The 23889-nt window shown below is 47.2% G+C and overlaps 1 protein-coding gene across 19 annotated transcripts in view; it reads right to left on the bottom strand.

Moving 5' to 3' along the window:
- The window catches only part of Art3 (ADP-ribosyltransferase 3 (inactive)), an 86258-nt gene that overhangs the window by 13774 nt on the left and 48595 nt on the right, over positions 1 to 23889 (bottom strand). For 15 of the 19 annotated variants that reach the window (XM_037209154.1, XM_037209155.1, XM_037209156.1 and 12 more), the window contains exons 1-3: positions 14886 to 14930; positions 14554 to 14631; positions 8585 to 9293 (exon numbers count right to left, since the gene is read on the bottom strand). In XM_037209154.1, coding sequence (XP_037065049.1) covers positions 8585 to 9293; positions 14554 to 14631; positions 14886 to 14915 — 817 coding nt within the window. In that variant the 5' untranslated portion in view covers positions 14916 to 14930. Of the gene's footprint in view, positions 1 to 8584; positions 9294 to 10486; positions 10548 to 14553; positions 14632 to 14885; positions 14931 to 23889 lie in introns of those variants that run through there. The other 4 variants (XM_037209158.1, XM_037209159.1, XM_037209160.1 and 1 more) reach the window with 2 other exon arrangements.

Genomic DNA, 23889 nt, shown 5'->3' with positions numbered 1-23889 from the left:
TAATAGCTAGCTAGTAATAAGCCTGAGCCATTGGCCAAACATTTATAGTTAATATAAGCCTCTGAGTGGTTATTCAGGAATAGGCAGGCAAGAGAGATTTGTCCGTTTGTACCTAGTGATCATACTCATGATAAAAACACATCTTTGTATGACCTACGCATTATCTTTTTGAATAATTACTCAAATGTTAGGCATATCTCATTTGCCTGATCCCACTTAAAATAAATAAAACTACCAGGTACTCCTTTCAGCCTAGGGGTCCCTGTGAATAACGTTAAGACATGAAGGGGCACTGCAAACTGAGGATCTCTGAGAGAGCAGACGTGGCATCATCCTTACCTCCCACTTCTCCCAACAACTAGCTCAGTGAGAGCCCTGCTACAAAGCTTGGCATCTGAAAAGAATAACACGGTCCGATGATAAAACAGCCAGTCTTCAGAGCGAGTAGAAACAATCCCGCAGCCATGTGTTGCAACGGTATTAATTGTTCTTTGCCTTAGCGTGTGCTGGGCTGAACTACAAATGGTGGTCCTGGAGGAGACTACACCATCACACTGACATCCAGTTGCATCTGGCACATGGATGCCCTCGCTGGACGATCAGTCTCCTGAGACACTCAGAACTGCGTTCCCGAAGAGAAATCCACATTTAGTGTTTCTCCGTGGACACAGGCAGCAGACACACTTGTGTGCCCCGTGGGTATGCATGACCGCATCTGAAGAAGTCACTTGGAGACTGATGAGGCACAGAGAGCGAGTGCCACTGCCTGCTACAGCCGGTGGATCCAGAAGCAAATCTCAGGGAGGAGGTCATTTGTAAAGGACCAGGCTGCCAAATGAAAATTCTTCCTAGTGTCACCCACCCGGCTGCATCTGGGGACACACACACACACACACACACACACACACACACACACAGCCCCCGGCATGAAGGAGAATGCCTCCTCCCTCCTTACATGATGAGACCCTATCTCAAAACAAAACACACACAACAAAAACCACCATAAGAAAACCCCGACTGTACCGGCCTCCCAAGGAATCTCTCTCTTTGGAGCTGAAGGCTGTCCTCAGCTGTTTGTAACCTGAATTCATCCAAGCTAACTTCTGCCTTGGCTGCGGCCCCAGGCTCCTGGGCGTCAGGAGTTGGAGGGTAACTGGAGGAAGAACATGCTGCTGTGGGCATACTTGCTTTGGGCCATTGGCGTGCGTGCACTGGCCATTCAGATAATGCCTGCTTTTAATTCAGTGAATGAAAACGCATTTCACATGGCCTCAGACAGTCACAGTAACCAGGCCAGAAACACCTGTTCATAAAAATGACACCTGACAGTTCTATGGTAAATACTCTTGCAGTTCGAATGTAATTAGCAACCATAAGCTCATAGGGAGTGGCACTATTAGGAGGTGTGGCCTTGTTGAAGTAGGTGTAGCCTTGTTGGAGGAAGTGTGTCACTGTGGAGGCAGGCTCTGAGGCCTCCTATGCTCAAGATACTGCCCAGTGTCTCAGTCCACTTCCTGTTGCGTGTGGATCAAAGATGTTAGAATTCTCAGCTCCTGCTCCAGCACCATGTCTGCCTGCAGGTGCCATGTCCCATCATGACAATAATGGGCTGAACCTCTGAACTGTAAGCCACCAATTAAATGTTTTCCTTTATAAGAGTTGCCATGGTCATGGTGACTCTTCACAGCAATAGAAACCCTGACTAAGACAGTTCTTTTCTCCCAGATAGATAGAACTCATTGTTACGGGTAAAGGACACAGTGGATCATCGCCAAAGGAGGTGACGATACAATGGGCTGGATTATGGCAGTCAGCTTTGACCTAGCTCCTGAAGCTCCTCCCTGTTCACACTCTTGTGTGACTCCCTTGGAGGGGGTGCTGAATAGGGGGTGCTTGTTTCTAGCAAACAAGAGACATCGCTTCAACCATGAAGACACCGACACTGCTCTCTACAGACTGGATCGCTGCGTTGTGAGCCTGAGAGGCCCGTGTGGCTAGGAACCAAGGGAAGCCTGCAGCCAGCTGCTGACTAGAACCGTACCTTCGTTGAATAACTCAGGAAAGACCATGTCCTACCCATAGCCATGCGAATGAACTGAGAGACAGATCTCTTCCAGTCAAACCTGACTGAAGAGCTAAGAGAAGCTTACTCAAAGGACCCGGGCAAGCTGCACCTGGACAGCCCGACCCACAGCAACTCAAGGTAAACTGTGGTTCTCACCCTGTGGGTCGTGAGCCCTTTGGGGATCGCCTAAGATCATCAGAAAACACAGATATTTACATTGTGATTCATAACAGTAGCAAAATTACAGTTATGAAATAGCAACAAAAATAATTTTATGGTTGGACCCAGCCAGTCCTCAGCTATTCACTGAAACACCGAATTAACTACTGCTATGAAGTTACATTTTATATACAAGATCTAAGTCTATATGCAGTTAACTATAAGTAATGGAAATTATCCAGAACATTCTGGGCAGCCTTTAATCAGCAGAAAGGCTAAGAGGGGAGCTGGGGTTTCCTGAAAGGAATTCTGCCTGTGAAGGGCATCCCAAGGTCATGTTCTAAACTCCCGCTACAGCGCTTCACAGCCCAAGCTGTGGACTCCAGACCTGCCTGGCCAGACCCCTAACAGGGCAACCGACTCCTTGCAGGAATCATTCAAATGTGCATTTCCTTCCGGCTCTCAGCCCTGATGCTTCACCTTGATGGAGACAGCAGTGAATCGAAACCTGGTGGGTGAGGACCTGGTGCACAGGGTTCGTTTCTTCCAAACGGTTCTGGGTGTCAACTCACAATGGTGAGTCATGGGTCACTTCCCACCTGTCCTCACTACATGAACGGCTGCCCAATCCCAGATCATTTCAAACAGAAACTTCCAGACTCCCAGGAAATGCTAACAGGAATCAGTTAAAAACAGTGAAACATGTGTATTTAATAACCACTCTGGTCTGGGCGGAACTGTGTGTGTTTTCTCAGCACAGAAGGAACACGGAGCCTTAGCCATGCCAGGGGAACCCTCTGCATTCCCAGCCTCAGGGTGGATGAGTAAGAAATAAGTCTGAAAAGTCCAATAAACTCCTCTTGGTCTTTTGATGGCGTAGCAGGGTTCTGGCTCAGCATGCCTCAGTGAGTTCAAAAATGGCAGCTACCAGGGTCCAGGAGCTCCTCTTGCCTAACAAGGCCCATTTCAACTAGGGACACTTGTTATGTCCCGATCCCCCGACTCTACAAGTATGCAGAGCATTATACAGACTGCCGCCCCCCCTCCCCGCCCCCGCCAACAGAAACATGGCTGAAACCCAGGCCATCTACGCCCGAGGACTGGTTAAGGCGATTAGGTTGGGGGATGGTGTGTGCTGTTTCTGGGCTTGTAAATCCTCTGTAGACCTGTTGCGTTTGCTCTGTGGGGCCACGAGGAACCCTGCGCCTGGGGCTTTCTCTCAGAACTCCATAACTGACCCACAGCCCTCCAAATCCAGGTACAGCTATCTGATGATGTCATTTTGGATGATAAGGAGTTTAGTCTGACTACACAGCTGACATCCCATCGTTATCAAAAATTCCAGGAAAAAAAACAAAACTAAGCTGGTTGACGTGCTCTCTTCAGGAAGGAGGAGTTTGTTCCTTCCTTGGATTGACAGCAAGGCTAACCAGGAATTGGTCTCTCTGTTTCCTAACAATTGGAACTGGGTTTTTGGTTGGTTTGTTTGTTTGTTTGGCTAGTCAGTTTTTGTAAGATCCACACTCTATTTTTATGTGAGAAATCACAGGGAAGTTCTCAACCGTGACAAGGGACTGTGTTAGCTCGCTGAGTTTAGTAAATTTAAACACCTTCTAGAAACATTGCCCTTTCCCATCCAGAACTACTACAGTTGTTTGGTTGTTTGCACACCGCCGCCCCCCACCCCCGGTGTTGGAGGATGTTGGTACCCACGGGCCTCTGGCTTGCTGGCAAGTGTGCGACCACCACCCAGCCACACCTAAAGGCGGCCTTAGAAGTTTTTGACCGTGCATTCCCATTGGATATCTCTAGGTGGCAGCAGAGAACGCCAGTGTGTGGTCAAACCCTGCACTCCAGCCTCGTACTCAAAAGCAGGAGCTGACTTGGTCAGAGCTCTGCAAACATGGGCCCTGTGAGCCCCCACAAATTGCCTCCTTTCGCTGGGGTGAACATCAACCTGTGAAATGGCCTGCCCTCAGCCTCACGCTCCTCCTGTACAGACAGGCTCCCAATGCGTCATGAGAGGTTCCAGCCCCTCCCTGGCTCACTCAGCATCAGTCCACGAGCTGCTCACTTTTCCTTGTCTGTTCTGTTGTACCACAGCTCAACTCACAAACATGGAATCCGTGGGTTTCACTGCCCTCCGCAGCCCATCAGCTAGGTACTAGTGCTAAATATGGTGGGCATCCAGGCCTTTTATACAACCAGGGCCTCCTTAAATGGCATTTGCCTGAATGCATCAGGGGCACCAAAATAGGTATGATTTCTACAGTCCAGCTGAGCCTGGGTTTCTCACTGTGATGTTCTTGAGAAGTTAAACACACTCAGTGGAGGGAGGCAGGGAGACCGTGGTTTATGGTTTGCTTATCTCCACGTTCCCTCCTTCTCCACAGTTTAACCGTCTATGGTCTCAGTCACCAGCGGTCAACGGATGTCTGCAAATATTCCTCAAGAGGGACGGCATTTGCAGGACTCCCAGTACACACTTGGAATTAGTCTATTATTATTAAACTCTTACTGTACCTCATTTATAAACTAAAACTTTCTCATAAGTATGCATGTATAGAAAGATGCCCAGTACACACAGGGTTTGATAATATCCGTGGTTTCAGACAACCACTGGGAGTCTTGGAACACGTCACCCCCATGCATAAGGGAGAAATAACTACTCAACCGTGGCCAATTTTAAGCCAGTGTGATGCAGGAGGAACAGGAAAAAGATGCAACTCTGGTCTAAGCTGGCTCGGCCTGTCCTGGCTGGGGTCATGGCCAATAGATGGGGGGGGGGGAGTGACAGGGATGAGTGCTTTTTTAACATAACCTGTTCATTTGTGTTGACATCACCTCAAGAAGAACGCTCGGAATCAGATGTGACTCCAGTGCCGGTCAGGAGTGTGGCAGACAGGTGTCTAGAGTGATTAAGGGGGTCATTCACCCTCAACATCAAGGAAATGCAGGAGGTCAAATCGGAAGGCCCTGAGAACACTTCCTGAAAGCCTGCACCCTTGGCACGGCGAGGACTGCCTGGCTTCAGCCAGCAAGTGTGCCAGCACCCCGACCGTCCGGACCACCCATTGACCGCTGTACACTGGGCACACTGAGTCAAGGTCGGAAGTTTCCCCTAGGTCTGAGGCCAAATGTAGTCGTCACCGCTGGACCTAGCAGTGGGTTTGGGTCCAGTCAGCCATCACGCAGACCCAAAGGCCGGCTCCTCACTAACCGCGTTTTACAGGAGAATGCAAGACTGTGCACACGACAGGAGCAGTCAATGTCCTCTCAAGGGAAGTCCTCTAAGTGGCCTCTAGCCCCACCCTCCTTAATTAGGAGAACACAACAGGAGACCAGTAACTCCTGAGCGGATCGACCACTGTCGGCAGATCAGTGCCAGAGTCCCGTGCTGCCTCCAGCCCCCACACGGAGAGAACTTGGACAGGTCGCACCACCTTGAGGAAGTTGGAAACCATGGCGTTCTGCCCCAGGAACTCAGGTCCCATCCTAACCCTCCTGCGCTGTGCATGTACTTCACCATCTAGGGCTTTGTTTACCGCAGGCAGCGTTGGGTACAGCACCGGCCGCTGCCCTTAGTCCATTAACAAAGAAACGCTGCAGTCGTTTTCATAGGAGGAGGGAGAACGGGTTTTTATTAACCCTGTATTCACATAGAGCAAGGCACAAACCCTTAGCATTTCAGAACACGGCAAACAAAGACTACGTCCCAAGACTTGCAAAATGAAGCGATCAGCTCCCAGGCTGGGATACGGGTAGCTGAGTGCTAAAGGACTTGCCCAGCATGTTCTGGTCTCTAGGTCTCACCCCCAGCAGCAGAAAACCAAAATGAAACAAGAACAACAACAGCAAAAACCCAAACATCGCAAAACCCACACCGGGATTCATCCAAAGTTTGAATCATCAGAGCCATGACAAGGACCCCACAGCCTCAGCCGGAAGGGACGGCAAAGCCTTCCCCGGGGACCCGGTGTGAGTGTTAACAGTGTGGGCAGGAAATGCTCGCCAGAGCTTCCTTCCCTTAGATGTTTACTTCCCACAGAGACCGCTCCAGCCCAGCTAAGCTATGCCGGCCCTCTTGATCCAGCTGTACACCGTACACCCCGGCTCCTTGTTTATCAGCATTTAATAACCCCGCTTCCTGGTTCAGCTGCAAGCAGTACCCCCTTCCCTCTGTCCAATCTATACTAAACATGCAGAGTTTCTGGGGTGCTGAGGCTTCTCCATTGAGAGCCAGACCACTGCACTCTAGCTATTTATCTGTGTCTGTCTGTCTGTCTGTCTGCCTGGCTACCTGTCTTGTCTCATTTCCCTCACCACCTCCCAGTCAGGTGCAAGTTCCAAGAGCCATGCAAGGACGTGGTAAACTAGAAAACCTGTAACTTGAGCTTAAAGGCAGATCTTTCACACATGCGGTCCTAGAAAATTTGCCTCAAGATACCAGTCCTCAGAAAACTGTGGTCAGCACTTGGCCTCACCCCAAACAAAGGAGTAACTCGGGGAAGAGGCGCAAATCCAGAACAGGGCTGTGGGGAGAATCTCAGCCTCGGGCTGGTGGTGTGGAGACACTGCGCGACCTTCAGTGAGCCCAGGAGCACAGCCCAGAGCAGAATCCGAATCCGGGAGGGTATATCCAGGGGTGGGAAGACGAATGTACGGAGAGGTTGCTATTTCTGTCAAAGGACCTGGGGTGAATTATTAATACGACATTTAAAAAGGAAGTCATAAAATCACCCCAGCAAAGGAAGTACTACATGGGTAAAAAACCAAAACCAACAACAGAAACACCAGTCAACTGGACCACGAGCACACGTGAGGGAAGGTGAGTCACCGGCCTATGAGGGAAGGAGACAGTAGTCATCGGACACTGTGGCTACTGACCTAACAACTCTGTCTTTTTTTTTTTTTTTTTTTTTTTTTGAGACATGATCTTTTTAAGTATCCCAGGCTAGACCCAAACTCAAGATCCTTATCCTTTTCCTGCATGCTGGAATCACAAATGTGCAGCAGCATCCCAGGCCACTTTGATTCCCTTCCTTCCTGCGTGACAGAGCCTGCAAAACTGATTTCCTCCTCTCTAGGCCTTTCCTGCAGCTGTCAGTGACCAAGAAACAGTTCTACTAAGTGGTTAGGCTAGCTTTCACTTTCCTGAGAAACAGGTAGCTCCGTCGGTCGGTCGGTCGGTCCCCCTTCTGTTTCTGTCTGGGATGCAAACTGAAGCCTGGATGCAGACCACAAGGCAAATCTGAATTCCCAAACCAGTGGGACAGAGAGGCAGCCTGAGTTACTAATGCCATAGAGGAGCCGTGGTACCTAACAGCCTGGTTGTGGCAGTGAGAACTATTAGGTTTTCTGCCAAAGCTGACGACAGAAAGATGAATCTTTAGACTCCTTATGGATCCGACCCAGGGTCTTGTGCATGCAAGGCCGGCACTCTGTCACTGACCTACTGTTGTCTGAGACAGGGTCTCACTAAGTAGCCCAGGCTGGCCTTGAATTCACTCTGTACTCCAGGTAGACCTTGAACTCGGACCCTTCTGCCTTAGCCTCCTTCCTGAGTGACTGGGGTTACAAGCCTGCATCACTGGCCCAGCAACAACAAAGAAATCTCAAATGATACACGGTGCAAGAAAACTGAATACCGGAAATATTTAGACCATGTCTAAAAAAATTTAAATCCTAAAACAATAAAAGCACGCTATTCACTTACAAACATGATAGTGTATACCCGAAAAAAACAAAAACAAAAACAAAAAAACAACTAAAATGATTTAGAATGGATGTCAGTGAGGCTTGGAAATGGGATGGGACTCTTTTTACTGAATGACTTGTAATGGGATTTCTCAACACCAGTACTCCTGACATTTTAGACCAGATAATTCTTTGTTTTGACAGGGTCCTAAAAAGTGTTTAGCCAATCCTGGCCAACAGCAACCCCACCTCTTCCTGAGTTGTGACAACCAAAAGGATTTCTGACCATCGCCAAACCCTGCAGAAACCCTGGCTTCTATTTCCCAGTACTGGTTTTGTTCTCAGCTTTAGTAACTAGGTACTGTGCTTGACAACACCTGAGTTGTGGATAAAGAAACGGCGTGAGACTCGAAACTGCTGGTGTTCTCTCCCTTTGCAAACACACATCGCTCTCCTGGGCCTGCACCCCACTCCTCTCCTCCCAGACACCCCTCAGGGCCTGCACCCCCTCCTCTCCTCCTAGACACCCCTCAGGGCCTGCACCCCCCCTCTCCTCTCAGACACCCCTCAGGGCCTGCACCCCCCCTCTCCTCTCATACACCCCTCAGGGCCTGCACCCCCCTCTCCTCTCAGACAAACCCAGACCATGACTGAGACACTCACCTCCGAGGAAGGCACACTCGTAGTAGCTGCAGGTCTTGTTTATGCTCTCAAGAATAAGGTCATTGCCAGTTCCTTCCCGGGACACGTGAAAAACCTCACTCAGAGGTATTAAAACAACTCTCTCATTTGCTTTGTCCAAAAACCTTTCCACGGCAACCCCAAAGCAGCTGTGGATGGTTAGCACTGGCTGTTGGTTCGCTGTCGGGGGTTTGGCTGGATATGCCAGTGTGAAGTTGCCCAGCCTGGCTTGGTTTGGCCCTCCGAAGGTGAAGGAAATGTCCTGACTTGTGAGGTACACCACGTCCTTATAACTGTCTTCACAGGGTCTTCTCAGCAGCTGCAGGGCTCTCACCAGGTAAAAATGAAAAGCTTTGAACGGAAAGTTGTAGATGTAATCTTTTCGGGACTGGCCGGCCATCTTCACAGCTCTGCTGAACGCGTGGTAAAAGGGAGTCTGCTCCCGAGCCTCGGTCACAAACGCCAACAGGGCTATTCCATAGGGATCCTTGAAGTTCATTGGGGGAGAGATCTTAGCCTTCCGGGCTTCCCACAGGATCTCTGCATTGTCCCACACAGTCTCCAGGAGGTCAGAGCTGGCCTTTTCTTCCCTGAACAACTGTGGAACGTACTTCCCCTCCATCCTGCTGCTGCACTTCTGGTATTCATCGTCAAACGAATTCTCTGCCATGTCTAACACTTCCGCCTTCACCTTCAAAGCAAAAGGAAAGGGGTCCTTGCCATCAACTTTTTATTTGATCTCATTTTCTCTTACAGACGATGCCCACTCTCTCATCCCACCCACCCCCCAACCCTTGAACTGCGAGTTACACCCCATCGCTATGGGCAGCTTTTCTCGGCCATGACGTGTTCATACGAAAGAGTAAATGTCAGTGGCAAGATACGGGGAGGAATTCTGCCTGTAACTCGTTTGCCTGAGCTCTGTGGTGCGTGCACAAGAGACTAAAGACCCCAGTGGCAGTCCAGGCTGAACAGTCCTTCCCTTCGGTCCTGAGGACTCTCAGGACTGTTTTGGATCATTGGAAGTATCATGTATAAAATACTGCTCGTGGTGGGAAATACGTGGTGACAGATATTGCCTTTCCCTCTGGACACACTCCCTCATTCCTAGGACGTGGGGAGGGCTGGTTTGGCACCTCCAGCCAAGTAAAAGCAGGTGCTTAAGGCCCAGCAATCAGAACACCCCTCTCCAAAACAAAACAACAACAAAACAAAAACAAACAAACAAACAGAAACCCCCCCAAAACCAAGGAAATCAGAAGACAGTGTCACTAGAGTTACAGGTGAGTTCTGTGGGTGCTGGCAGCTGGTCCCAGAGTCTCCGCAAGTACAGCAGGTACTCACAGCCGTCACGTCCTCTCTCCAGCCCCAAGCCTCCCTCCCCCCTTCTTCTTTAAAGACAAGGACACTAAGATATTGAGACATGGTATTGGTATTTACCCCAGACACTCTGGGTCCAGAGTTCTACCTTCTTAAGCAAAGTGTTCTGTTGCTTCTGAAACGTTAGCATGTTCCAGTGATGAGGCCCACTGACGTTTATTCTGTAACACTTTTAAAAGAGTTTAATTTTGCTAAACAAAAGGAAACATTTTTCCACTGAGGTAAGTAAGTGGGCCAGCACCAGAAACTGTTGCCAAACCATAGTACTTAGAGCTGGGAGTCACCGAGCCCCCAGCACCCCGGGGGGCTGTCGGTCAGTTTCTTGCCATGGGGATTTGAGCTGCAGAGATCAAGTCCCTTCAGTTTCATGGCTAAGGGATGCATTTTGCTCTGTGGCACAGAATGTACCAGAATTCAGCCTGAGCACCAAAGCATGATTTATCTTGAAGACTGCAACAGAAGCCATCAGACCCGAAACCGACTCCCACATTCCACACGCCATACCAGAGTTGATCCAGTGGGCTCCCGTCTTTCCCCTCGGCCTCAGAGCAGTCTTCACATGTCTAATTTTAGACAGCAAGGCTTCCTGGCCAGACACCACAGCTGATTGTGTGTTCCGTACAGTGCGTGCCTTGCGGTGGCAAAGCCCCTAAATGCCCTCGCCATTCAGGACAGAGGAATGGACACTAAGGAGAGGGACGGAAGACTGGGTGAATGAGCTGATAATGCTTTCTTCCTCTGGCGTCTCCACCTGAACCAAAGCTCAGAGCGATGCCATTCAGCTACCAACAATTCATTTCGCATATGTGGAAATGACCTTCGTGTTTCAGAAGAGAAACCAATGAAATGGAACAACATTAACCGAAGTATGTTAAAATGATGTGCTGCAAACCAGTACTTGAAAGGCACATTAAGACCACACAAGGCACCACTTCATACCCACTAAAAGAAAATAATGATAACCCCAAACAAGGGCAAAACAGGAAAATCCAAGCAAAGAGGAGGCAGCCAACTGGAGCCCTGACCCATGCTGGAGGGAGTGCTGTGGAGCCCAGCCAACATGGAAGGTACTACAGCAGCACTTCAGGGGGTGAAACATGAAACTGTAGCTCGACCCAGTGACCTCACTCTAGACACATACCAACGTGAAGCATGTGTTCACAATAATGCACAATTCCACCATGCACTGTAGCACAGTCCTGGCTAATTCACGTTCACTTACATAGGTAAAACCAGGTACTCAAGTAAATACTGCATAAGGCTAGCAACAGTGCTTGGATGAGTCCCCAGAGAAGAATAATTATATAAAAGAATTGAAAACATTCATACAGAAACCCATACACAGCTGTTCTTGGCAATACTATCCATAGTTACCATAAAGTGGCAAGAGCCAAATGCCTGAATGATAAACTTTGGCCAGCCATGGTGGCATTAGTGTTCATAGATGACAAGAAGGAGACACTAATATCTGACACACCATGAATGGGCTTTAAAAACAGTATCCTAAGCAAAAGAAACCAAGCACAAATGACCAGAGTCTGCAAGATCCCACTCTGCTGAAATGTCCATAACTCTCACTGGTTGCCAGAGAATGGGGGAGGCGGGCAGTGGCATTGACTTCCAATAAGCAAAGTGCTTCTTTAGAGAGGGATGAAATGCCACCCCACAGCTACTGTGGGACAACATCGTAGAGACACTAGAAACCAATGACGAGTGTGGTTGAAAATGCTTTTAAGGGTATCTCAATTATACGTCTGTCTTGTTAGGGTTTCTATTGCTATGAAGAGACACCATGACTATGGCAAATAAAGGGAAACATATCATTGAGGTGGCAGCTTGCAGTTTCAGAGGTTTAGTCCATTATCATCATGGCAGGAGGGGGGTATGGCAGCATGCAGGCAGATCTGGTGCTGGAGAAGGAGCTGCTACATGTTGATATGCAGGCAACAAGAAGTAGACTGTCTCATAGGTCATGGCTTGAGCATATATGAGACCTTAAAGCCCACCTCCACACTTCCTCTAACAAGACCACACCCACTCCAACAAGGCCACGCCTCCCATTAGTGCCACTCCCTTTGGGGGCCATTTTCTTTCAAACCACCACATTCTACTCCCTGACCCCCCAAAGGCTTGTGGCCAATCCAAAATGCAAAAATGCATTCAGTCCAACTTCAAAAGTCCCCATAGTCTACAACAGTTTCAAACTTATTTAAAAGTCTAAAGTTCAAAGTCTCTTCTGAGATTCATGCAATCTCTTAACTGTAATCCACTATAAAATCAAAATCAAAAAACAGATCACATACTTCCAACATACAATGGCACAGGATAGTCATTTCCATTCCAAAATGGAGGGGAAGGAGCACAGTGAGGAAATATTGGACCAAAGCAAGACTGAAAACCAGCTGGGCAAACTTTGCATCTCCATGTCTGACGTCAAAACAATCTTCAGATCTCCAGCTCCTTTCAGCTTTGTTAACTGCAACACACTTCTTCCTATTGGGCTGTTACCACTCACTAGTAGCAGCTCTCCTTGGCAGGTATCCCACAGCTCTGGCATCTCCAACATCTTGGGTTCTCCAAGGCAATCTAGGTTTCAACTTTACAGCTTCATGCAATGGCCTCTCTAGGCCTCCATTCATGGACACCCCTGACACATGTCTGGCCTCATTGGCTTTCCTTTGCCAGGGGCGAAGGTTTCACAATGCCTTTCTTCTATCCTTGACTCTAAAGCTAGAACCACATGGCTGAAGCTGCCAAGTTCTGCCGCTTGCTGGGGCTGGAACATGACCACCGCTTTTGTTCAATTACATCTTCATCAGCTTTCTGGCCTTCACTGCCTAAGCTTGGCTGTCCCAAAACTGGATCTGTAGACCAGGCTGACCTCAAACTCAGAGATCCACCAGCCTCTGCCTTCCCAGTGCTGGGATTAAAGGCATGTACCACCACACCCAGCTCTAAGCTTTTCTTTAATTCCTTTTCACAAATTGGAAACTCAACTGGGTGGGATCTTGCTCTGAGATGACCACTCCCTTTATTCCATTTCTTAATCTGTTTATCTCCTTGAATACAGAACTTAGCTCCATTCCATTTTCTGGTACTCCCTTTCTCCTCAAATATTTTTCCTTGTTCAGCTTGATCCTTTTAATTATATATCTTCATTAGAGTTAACACTAGTAACCACACAACAGAGTCTTTGTTTTGAGATTTCCTCTGCCAACAGAATTAATCAAAAACTCTTCACTTTAGCCTCAGGCAGACTCTTCAGACAAAGGCAAAACGCAGCCACATTCTTCACCAAAATACCACAAGAATGATTTCTAGGCAACATACTAAAAATTCTTCCCCTCTGAAACCTCTTGATCCAGCCCCTCACAGTTCAAATCACACTCAACGCCACTGCCTTCCATGTTCCTACTAGGATGGCCCATTAAGCAGCACTTAAAGTGATCAACTGCTTTCCTAATCCATACTCCCAAAGTCCATATTCCTTCAAACAAAAGCATGGTCAGACCTATCACAACAATACCCCAGTCTCTGGTACCAACTTTTGTCTTTGTTAGGATTTCTATTGCTGTGAAGAGACACCATGACCATGGCAACTTTTATGATGGAAAAACATTTAATTGAGGTGGTGGCTGTTTCAGAGGTGTAGTCCATTATCACCATGGCGGGGAGAATGGCAGCAGGCAGACACAGACATGGTGCTGGAAGAGGAGCTGCTACATGCCAATATGCAGGCAACAGGAAGTAGATTGTCTCGGTGGGTGTGGCTTGAGCATATGAGACTTCTAAGCCTGCCTCCACAGTGACACACTTCCTCCAACAGGGCCACACCTACTCTAACAAGGCCACACCTCCTAATAGTGCCACTCCCTTTGGGGGCCATTTTCTCTCAAACACCATAATGTCTCAAGTTAAAAATCAAACAACAGAATGCACAGGATACAAAACATAAGATAATGCTCTAGAAAGTGGGTCAAAGCTCTAAAAATGGATACAGTTTTTAAAATTTAAGGTATCTTAAAGAAGGCAAGTGAGATACCTGTTTCATACAATACATACACAAAGTATATTAGTTTTTAAATATTGAATGGCAAACAAAATCATAAAGTTTCTATCCGTAAAAAGACAACAAGGAAACAGACATTATGCAGTTTAATAACAAACATTGAATCAAACACTGTGGCATTATTTGGAGAACACACGATATTCCCTGAATATTTATTGACTTGGAAATGCTGTGCAGTATTGTTTGAGGACAAGGTTAAAAGTACTCTACAAACAGCATTCATCTACTTTTTAAATAAATTATACACACAGAGAGAGGAGCCACATAGGCCATCTACACTGTCCCCTATCACTCTCTCTCAGTGGCTGAATTTCTCTGTTCTCTTCATTTAATATAATTATATATAACTTTCTACACTTAACATATGCATCACCTGCAAAATGAAGGAAAAGCTACTTACAAGCTACTGCCTAGTCTGGCCTCTCTCAGTCCACAGAGACACCCCAGGCAATGTTACAGGCTCCCATCCCAGTGAGCACATGCTTCCCATTCCCAACATTACCTGGAAGAGGTCCACTAGGGTCACAGCAGCCAGCAGCGCGGTGACCATCTTGAAATGTCCCATCTTCAGTTTTCTCTTCTAAATTAGAATGAAAAATTTCATTTCAGTAGGGTTAACAAAGAGGTTTAGGAAAAAAGAGAGCAAGATAACGTGCTATATATAGTTTCATTCTGGGCAGACGCTATGATGGTAGAAGAGATTATCGAATACATTCCTATGGCTGCAAGAGCCATTCGATTTTATCTAGAGGTCTAACAAAACCTTAAGGAACTTCAGTGCTTCCAAGATCAAATCCGTCCACCTCCACACAACCCTAGACACGTCTCTCCCACCAGAGCCGCCCCGAGGCACAAGTTTCCCATCTCTAAATCTCCCCTGAGGCCACACAGGAAACGCACACGAAAACCACCATGCTTTCAAACTGCTCCCCGAGCCCCCAGCTTCTAAGAGCTGTCTAGAAAATTCCCCATGGACGGCTTCCATTCTTCCAGCTGCTTTGCAAGTTAGAGCATGCCCATTAGGATGGGAGGGAAGAGGCGAGGTCAGCAGCAGGACAGAGTGGGCTACCTGAGGTGACCTCCTTCCTCCGACTCCTCACAACCGACCGAAGCCAGAGGTTGAGCAAGTGCGGAACGTTCTGGAGTTGGGGGTCGACTAAGCAGCCCCGGGAAGACAGCGATTCTAACTAGAGCCCATTCCGGTGCGTGTGTCAACGTAAGGGGTAGACAGGAGGGGAAGAATCCTCACGGCCGGCCGAAGCTATCCAGAGCCATTAGCCAACTCAATGAAGTGACGCGGGCTGTTGGCCTCCCGTCTCTCACATGCATGCGCTTCGCCAAAGCTGCCATTCCTGTAACTCAGGTGAAATCCCTGCTTCCCTCTCTTTTGCCAGTCATCTTAGTCTGGATTCTGAAAGAGGAAATGAATGGCCTTTCTTTTTGCAACTCATTTTGGCCCCGGCTTCCTGTCTTTCTTCAAAAGCAATTCTTTTGTCGAGCACTATTAATATATCTGTAGTTACTTTAAAATGCTACTCTGTGTCAAACTTCCCTCTCAAAAAACATATAAGGAATAGAACTCAGGCAGCCTGTGTGCCCAGTCAGCTGTGGGCCAGGTCTTCATTTCAGCAGTCTGGGTGCAAAGAAATCAAAAGGTTTACCTGGCGTTTGTGCCTTTGCAGGAGGTTTAAATGATGCCCCGGCTCACGCTGATTCCCCCTCTCAGCTGTGGTGATAGTCCCTCCAGGATGGGATGTTGTTGACAGTGAGAGCTGCCTGGGAATGCTTTTCTTTTTATAACACCCCTAGCGGTGGCTTGGCAGTGGCACATTACCCCACTTGTGTCCTGCTATTTATATCTGGTCCCCAGCTCTGCCCTGGAACCACTGCTGTTAACGCTTTAAACCTGCAAGAGGCCCGAGAACCCACAGCAATGCCCCTGCCACGGAGCATGAGGCGATGGACTCCCTTCAGAGAGAGTCACCTCCCAACACCCAACACGGGACTTTTGACACTCGTGTGTCAGAGCGAAGGCTTGACTGGCCTCCATTAGATGATACTCATAGTGAAGAGGGCTTGCTTGTTAAACACCGTCAAGAGTGATGGCTGGCACCACCCACTCAACTAGCTGACTGTATTTCAGGGACCGTGCCAGGTGCTGAGGTATACAAACAAGCAAAGTACTGAAGAACGTTCACAATCTAATAAAATACACCAGCATGTGGATGTACCAAACACAACTAGGAAAGAACTGCTCAGAATAAAACAAGTCCAGTGACGATCCAACAGGAATGCTGAGGAGGAAAAGTGCTGTGGAACAATCCTCTTGTACACTGGAAAGATTTGTCACTCAAATTGGTTTGATAAAACGCTGATTTGCCGGGCGGTGGTGGTGCACGCCTTTAATCCCAGCACCCGGGAGGCAGAGGCAGGTGGATCTCTGTGAGTTCGAGGCCAGCCTGGTCTACAGAGTGAGATCAAGGAAAGGCGCAAAGCTACACAGAGCAACCCTGTTTCGAAAAACCAAAAAAAAAAAAAAAACAAAAAAAAACAAAAAACAAACAAACAAACAAACAAAAAAAAAAAAAAACGCTGATTAGCCAGTAGCCAGGCAGGAAGTATAGGCAGGGCGACCAAACTCAGGATGATGGGAAGGAGAAGGGCAGAGTCAGGGGTCGCCGGCCAGAACAGAGGGAGCAGGAGATGAACATGCCACGCTAATAAAGGTACTGCCACATGGCAGAATGTAAATAAGGAATATGGGTTAACTTAAAATGTAAGAGCTAGTTAGTAATAAGCTTGAGCTATTGGTCAAGCATTTATAATTCATACAAGCCTCTGTGTGTTTATTTGGGACTGGGCTGTTGGGACAAGAAATGTCTGATTACAGAAGGGAGCTGGGAATGCTGGGAATGCCTGCATCTACAACTCTTGAGTAAGGCATGGGTGCCGGAAAGATTTCTGTCACCTTGACACAGGCTATAGTCATATGAGAGGAGGGAGCCTCAAGTGAGAAAATGCCTGTATAAAATCCTGCTCTAGGGCATTTTCTTAACGAGTGATTGATGGGGGAGTGTTGCCATCCCTAGGCTGGTGTTCTTGGGTTCTATAAGAAAGCAGGTCGAGCAAGCCATGAGGAGCAAGCCAGTAAAAGACACTCCTCCACGGCTTCTGCATCAGCTCCTGCCTCCAGGTTCTTGCCTTGTTGAGTTATTGCCCCAAATTCCCTTAGTGATGGTCTGTTCCTGCAAGTATGAGATGAAATAAACCCTTTCCTCCCCAGGTTTCTTTTGGTCATGGTGTTCTATCACAGCAACAGAAACCCTAAGACAGCACTCACGGCAAAGTCAACAGTGCTGAAGAACATGAACAACCTCCAGGGACTGCAGACAAAAACAACCCTGGTTAGGGTCACTGTACCTGTGAGAAAACACCATGGTCAAAAGCAGCTTGGGGAGGACAGGGTTTATCTGACTTACTCTTCCACATCACTCACTGTTCACTACTGGAAGAAGCCAGGACAGGAACCCAGTATGGGGCAGGCGCTGATGCAGAGGCCATGGGGGAGTGCCACTTACTGGCTTGCTCCTCATGGCTTGCTCCGCCTGCTTTCTTATAGAACCCAGGACCACCAGCCCAGGGGTGGCACCACCCACACTAATCACTAATTGAGGAAATACTTGTGTCAAGTTGGCATAAAACCATCCAGTACAGATATCATGAGACATTAGTGTATATTTACATCAAGATACACGAATAGAAAGCTGATCATAACTACTCAGAATATCTCCAAATGGAATAAACTGTGAGATACGTTTATATACTGAAATTTTACTTAGTATTCAAAATGAATAAACTCTAACATTATATAACTATGAGGGTAAATCTCACAAACAAAATTTTACATGAGACACAAGCATACACATTATATGACTTATATAGAGTTCAAAAGTCAGGGGGAACTAGTCTGGAAAGATGGCTCAGTGGTTAAGGGTTCTTCCTGCTCTTGCAGAGGACCCAAGTTCAATTCCCAGCACCCATATGGTGGCTCAAAACCGCCTGTACAATGCAGTTCCAGGGGATCTAATGCCTTCTTCTGATCTCCGTTGGTTCCTGTAAGCATGTGGTACACACACATATACTTGGTTACACACACATTATACATAAAAAAATTCTTTAAAAAATCAGTGCAATTCACATTGGCTGTGAAAATTGCGGACGTAGAGACAATATTTCTTCCTTCCTTCCTTCTGTTTTGTTTTGTTTTGTGTTTTTTGAGACAGGGTTTCTCTGTGTAGTTCCAGCTGTTATGGAACTCACTCTGTAGACCAGGCTAACCTTGAACTCAGAGACCCACCTGCCTCTGTGCTGGGATTAAAGGCATGCACCACCATTGCTCAGCTAGACAATATTTCTTAATTTAAAAAAATCAAAGAAGACATCTGACTTTTAATGGCATAGATGTTTTCTGGTGTGATAGCTAGGTTTTGGGTTTAGTTCTGGGAACAAATCACACTGTGTTATTATTCAGTTTGTGAAAATTACCAGGTTATATGCTTATGTGCATTTTTCTGTAACACACATGCTACTTCAATGAAACAATAAGAATTATCATGACACGTTTTTCAAGTGCTTGGTTAGAAAATATGTCTTAGGCTGGAGAGATGGCTCAGTGGTTAAGAGCACTGGCTGCTCTTCCAGAGGACCCAGGTTCAACTCCCAGCACCCAAATGGCAGCTCACAACTGTCTGTAACTCCAGTTCCAGGGGATCTGACACCCTCACACAAACACACCAATACACATTGAGACACCAATACACATAAAATAAAAATAAATCTGCTTGGTCCCCAGTTGGTGAAACTGTTTGGGAAGGACTAGGAGGTGTGGCCTTATTGGAGGAGGTGTGTCACTGGGGACAGGCTTTGAGGTTTCAAAAGCCCACTCCAGGCCCAGTCTCTCTGTCTGCTTCGTGCTAGTGGATCAGCTATAAGCTCTCAGCTACTGCTCCCATGTCATGCCTGTCTGCTGCCGTTATCTCTACCCTCTGGAACCATGAACCCCAGATGAAATGTTTTATAAGTTGCCCAGGTCATGATGTCTTGTTACTGTAGTAAAAATGTAACTAAGATAGATAGATGCTCATAACCATTTGTAACTCAAGTCAGGGCATCTGACACCCTCTTTTGGCCCCCAAGGGCACTGCACACATGTGTTACACAGTCATACATACAAGCAAAACATCCATACACATAAAAGAAAATAATGGGGAGAAAAAGACGACCAAAAACTGGTCTTTAAATTACTTATCAGCACTATTATTTATAGTTTTATTACTTAGTTTTGTCCAGAGTACAGGAAAATTGAGGAGTATATAATGGCACTAAATTTGCACCCTGCTTTTTATTTGATGTTAGCTTTTTTCGTCGCGCACTGATTCACACTTTGTACACTTGCTACCTTAATTTCCTATTCCTGATTTGTGACCTGTGACCACATACAAACTGCTATGCTCATCCGCGGCACCAGGGTACGTCTGAGCTCTTTTGTTTGTGGTGTGATTGGTATTCTGGTTAGAACATGGACCTACTTTCAGAAACTTGAGGGCTGTCCCTAGGAGCAATTTAGGAAAGGTAGTGCTCCCGCAGTGGGGAGCAGAGGGGCCTCTGCCTGCTTCCGACTGTGACCTGCAGGGGGACCTCTTGAGCCAACTCTAATTCCTTCACAGTTGATTTCTTTTTCACTGAGGAATTTAGTTAGCTGTGTGTCCTGTAAATTTAATGTTCAAATAGCTTTTGCTGCTACTAAAATGGGATGATTCATACCATAATACAGGTTAAGGTATCAGTTCAAAAGATGCCAACAACACACTGTAGCTAGAGTTTTCCTGGTCCTGCCTGGCCCAGGGTCAGGACAAATTGCTGTGGGATGTTCTGTATGTCCTGTGGGAGCCTGTTCTCAGGTTCCTCGTGGCTTTACCCAGCAGGTCTGCATAGAGGATGATTAGGACCATGGGCCTGTGTGCAGGTGTCTGAGATGGTCTGCACTTGGCTGTGCTGGGGGATGGTCTGTATGTCAAGTTGCTCTGATTGGTCAATAAATAAAACCTGATTGGCCGTGGCTAGGCAGGAAGTATAGGTGGGATTAACAGAGAAGAGAAATAAAAGAACAGGAAGACAGAAGGAGTCACTGCCTGCAGCAGTCGCCAGGACAAGGAAGATGTAAAGTACCGGTAAGCCACAAGCCGTGTGGCAAGGTATAGACTTGTGGAAATGGATTAATTTAAGCTATAAGAACAGTTAGCAAGAAGCCTGCTCCGATCATACAGTTTGTAAGCAATATAAGTCTCCGTGTTTACTTGGTTGGGTCTGAGCAGCTGTGGAACTGGTGGGAGACAAAGATTTGTCCTGACTGTGGGCAAGGCAGGAAAACTCTAGCTACAACAAATCTCTGTCACCCACCAGTCCCACAGCTGCTCAGACCCAACAGAGTAAACACACAGACGCTTATATTAGTTATAAACTGTATGGCCGTGGCAGGCTTCTTGTTATCTAGTTCTTATATCTTAAATTATCCCATTTCTATTAATCTATAAGTTGCCACGTGGCCCATGGCTTACCGGTACCTTACATCTTGCTTGTCATGGCAGCAGCTGGCAGTGTCTCTCTGCCTCAGCCTTCCACTTCCCAGAATTCTCCTCTCTCCTTGTCCCACCTATACTTCCTGCCTGGCCACTGGCCAATCAGTGTTTTATTTATTGACCAATCAGAGCAACACATTTGCCATGCAGACCATCCCACAGCACACACTTTTGTGACAGGATTGGAGTGGACTGTCAGAGGAGATCGGAACGGGGGTCGCTGCAGCACGAGGGCACTGGGCCTGACTTGGTTTACTTGACCCAGCTGTGATAAGTAAGAAGCTTTGTATTTGATTTTTAGGATAAAACCTTCACAGAATGGGTAAACAAAGTATTTATATAAACTATAACATTTTTAAAGAGTTTTTTTTTTTGTTGCTGTTGTTTGTTTAAAGAATTGGACTTAAATTCAGGAAAGTAAGCCTCAAAAAAAAAAAATAGAATCTCTCTCTCTCTCTCTCTCTCTCTCTCTCTCTCTCTCTCTCTCTCTTCCCCCTCTCTTACTCTCTCTCTCCCCTTCACACACACACACACACACACACACACACACACATGCACACGCACATGCATGCACATGCACACGCACACACCAGCTGGGCTTTTCTTGGTGGGCTTTATTCAAAATCTAGGGCATGGTAAAACGTTACATAGGCTTTAAAAAAATGTTCAGACTATTTTTGTAGCTATATGAACTACACAAAGTAACTGGCTTCACTATGACACATTCCTAAGTGTACATAATGTACCTCATTCATATTCACCCTCACTCCCCTCTCTCAATAGCAGTTATTTATAATAAATGTTATCTATAATTCTAGATTTCAGCTCCACGTCCATCCTCTAATGAATGGATAGACAGAGTATTATCCTACTGTTAAAAATAGGAACTACTGATATATTTACACCGTGTGCTGCAGTAACCAAGCAGAGAGACGGGAAGACACCGTTTCTAAAGGTGTGAGACTGCTGCTGATGCAGCTTCCTTTCCAGAGTTCCCAGGAACTCTGCCTCCACCTCCTCCCTCCTCCCCCTCCCTCCACCTCGGTCTGCCAATCACTCACCTGCTCCCTATCATCACAGCCTTGCCTTTCTCTGTGTCAAATATGATCACAGGGTCAGTGTGTGGTCTGTGGTGATCGGCTTCCTAGCACACGCAATGCCTTGAAATGCACACACGTCATGTGCCTCTAAAAATGATGGTAGCGATGGTCTCAAATGCACTGTGTAGCCCAGGCTGGCCTCAAATTCATAACCCTCCTGCCTCGGTCCCCTGAGTGCTGGGTTTACAGGCAAAGGCCCAGCTATGCCCAGCTAAGAACTATGCATTTTAATTAGGTAAGTCTTTTGGTATGTGAATACTATCTCAAATAAAAAGATGTTTAAAATAAAATCTGTACTTATTTTATTTAGTATTAGTGTGTGAGCACACACACATGGGTATGTCATGGCATGTACCCATGTCAGCTCAAGGACAACTCTGGGGAGTTGTTGACGTAGGGTCTCTGTTGTTTCTGCGATGTCTGTATCCTCCCGAGGACTGGCGTGGGAGCTTCCATATGGCTGTCCTGTCTCTGGCTTTCATCTCGCTGTAGAAGTTTGAGGATTACAGTTGCACCCATCACATCTGGCTTCTTCTGTGGATTCTGGGGATTGAACTAGGGGCGTCAGACTTGCCCATCAAGTACTTCACTTACTGACCCATCTCCCTGGCATGTTATCTTGGTTTTACTTTTAAGGGCTGGATTGCTGGTAAGGAGAGAAGCGTTAGATTCCCTCCGCCATGTTTAAATCATAACTCCAGTGGCGGCTACACAATAATATGCATTTCTCAAAAGTCATAGAGCTTACAATCAACTCATGAATTTTATGGATTGCAGAGCAAATCCAAATTCCGATCCTTTTAAACAGACAAGAACAACAAAAAAGCCAAGGTCTTGCTCGGGTACTCCTTGAAATTCCTTTGGTACCCACACAGATACACAAAACACTACCCCAGCCTGCAATACTTCAGTAGTGCAGAGAAGAGCCTGGGGGACCCTGGGGTTAAGATGAGGTGACTGAAGAACACACCAATCTAAGAGATGGCAAAGCAGAACACTGCCCTGAAGAAAGGAAGTTCCTCCTGGGAAGAGCATGCCAGACCAAATGACACCGTGAAGACCTGTGGCCACCAGAGGGCAGCACCAGAACACAATCTCTCCACTCCTGAGAGGCTGGACTCTCAGGCTCTAAGGCTGAAAAGAACTCTGAAGTTAAGTCATAGTCAAAGAAGGTTGTTTCACCGAACTCCATTTTCATTGTAAAAATGCAGGTTTTTTAGCATGAGTTGACGGGGAGGCTTCTGAACCGAGCTCATTTCAACAGGGAGAAGCAGTTTCCATTTTGCATAGTCCTCCCCCCCCCCCCTCCCAATCACCCTGTGCCTCTCTGATACAGGGAAAACGTTACTTTGTTTCCTGATAGTTGGAATGTTAGCCTATCTCTGCACTGGTGATGTTTAATGGACGGCTCAGCGTCTTAATGTTTCTGCAGACTCATGGACACCCTCCTGTACGTCCCTCATCACAGCCTCCCCCACTGGGAACTCGCAGTGAAACCGTCTCTCACGTTCCCCTCAACCTCATTATCAGGTGCTTTCCCCACGAGCTCTACACAGCTCCCTTCCCATGCTGGCCGTCTTCTCATATAAGATTGGAAGCTGGCTCTGCCGGTCAGCTTTCCTAGGCTCACTCTCACAGAGACTCACTCCCCTTGCTTGCTGTTATGGCCTCCCCTTGCTTGCTGCCTGCCAGAAGATTACACAGATCTTCTCCTACAGGCTCCCTCACCACCACCACCCCATCCCTTTGTCTCAACTGCTAACTCCTACAAGAACTCTCTGGGAACCGGCCAGCCTCACCAGCAGGCCATACCAGCCAGCCACAGCAGCCAGCCACAGCAGCCACACCAGCCACACCAGCCAGCCACACCAGCCAGCCACACCAGCCAGCCTCACCAGCAGGCCATACCAGTCAGCCTCATCAGCCAGCCTCACCAGCCAGTCATACCAGTCAGCCACACAGCCAGCCTCAAAATAGACTTCAAACCAAAAGTAATCAGAAGTAGTGAGAAAGGACTCTACATATTCCTCAAATAAAAAATCCACCAAGAGGACAGTGAATTTTCAACCTGGATGCACCAAACGCAAGGACATCCATATC

The sequence above is a fragment of the Peromyscus leucopus genome, chromosome 10 (assembly GCF_004664715.2).
Source record: "Peromyscus leucopus breed LL Stock chromosome 10, UCI_PerLeu_2.1, whole genome shotgun sequence".
Classification (NCBI taxonomy): Eukaryota; Metazoa; Chordata; class Mammalia; order Rodentia; family Cricetidae; genus Peromyscus; species Peromyscus leucopus.
This window is presented reverse-complemented; position numbering and strand designations above follow the sequence as displayed.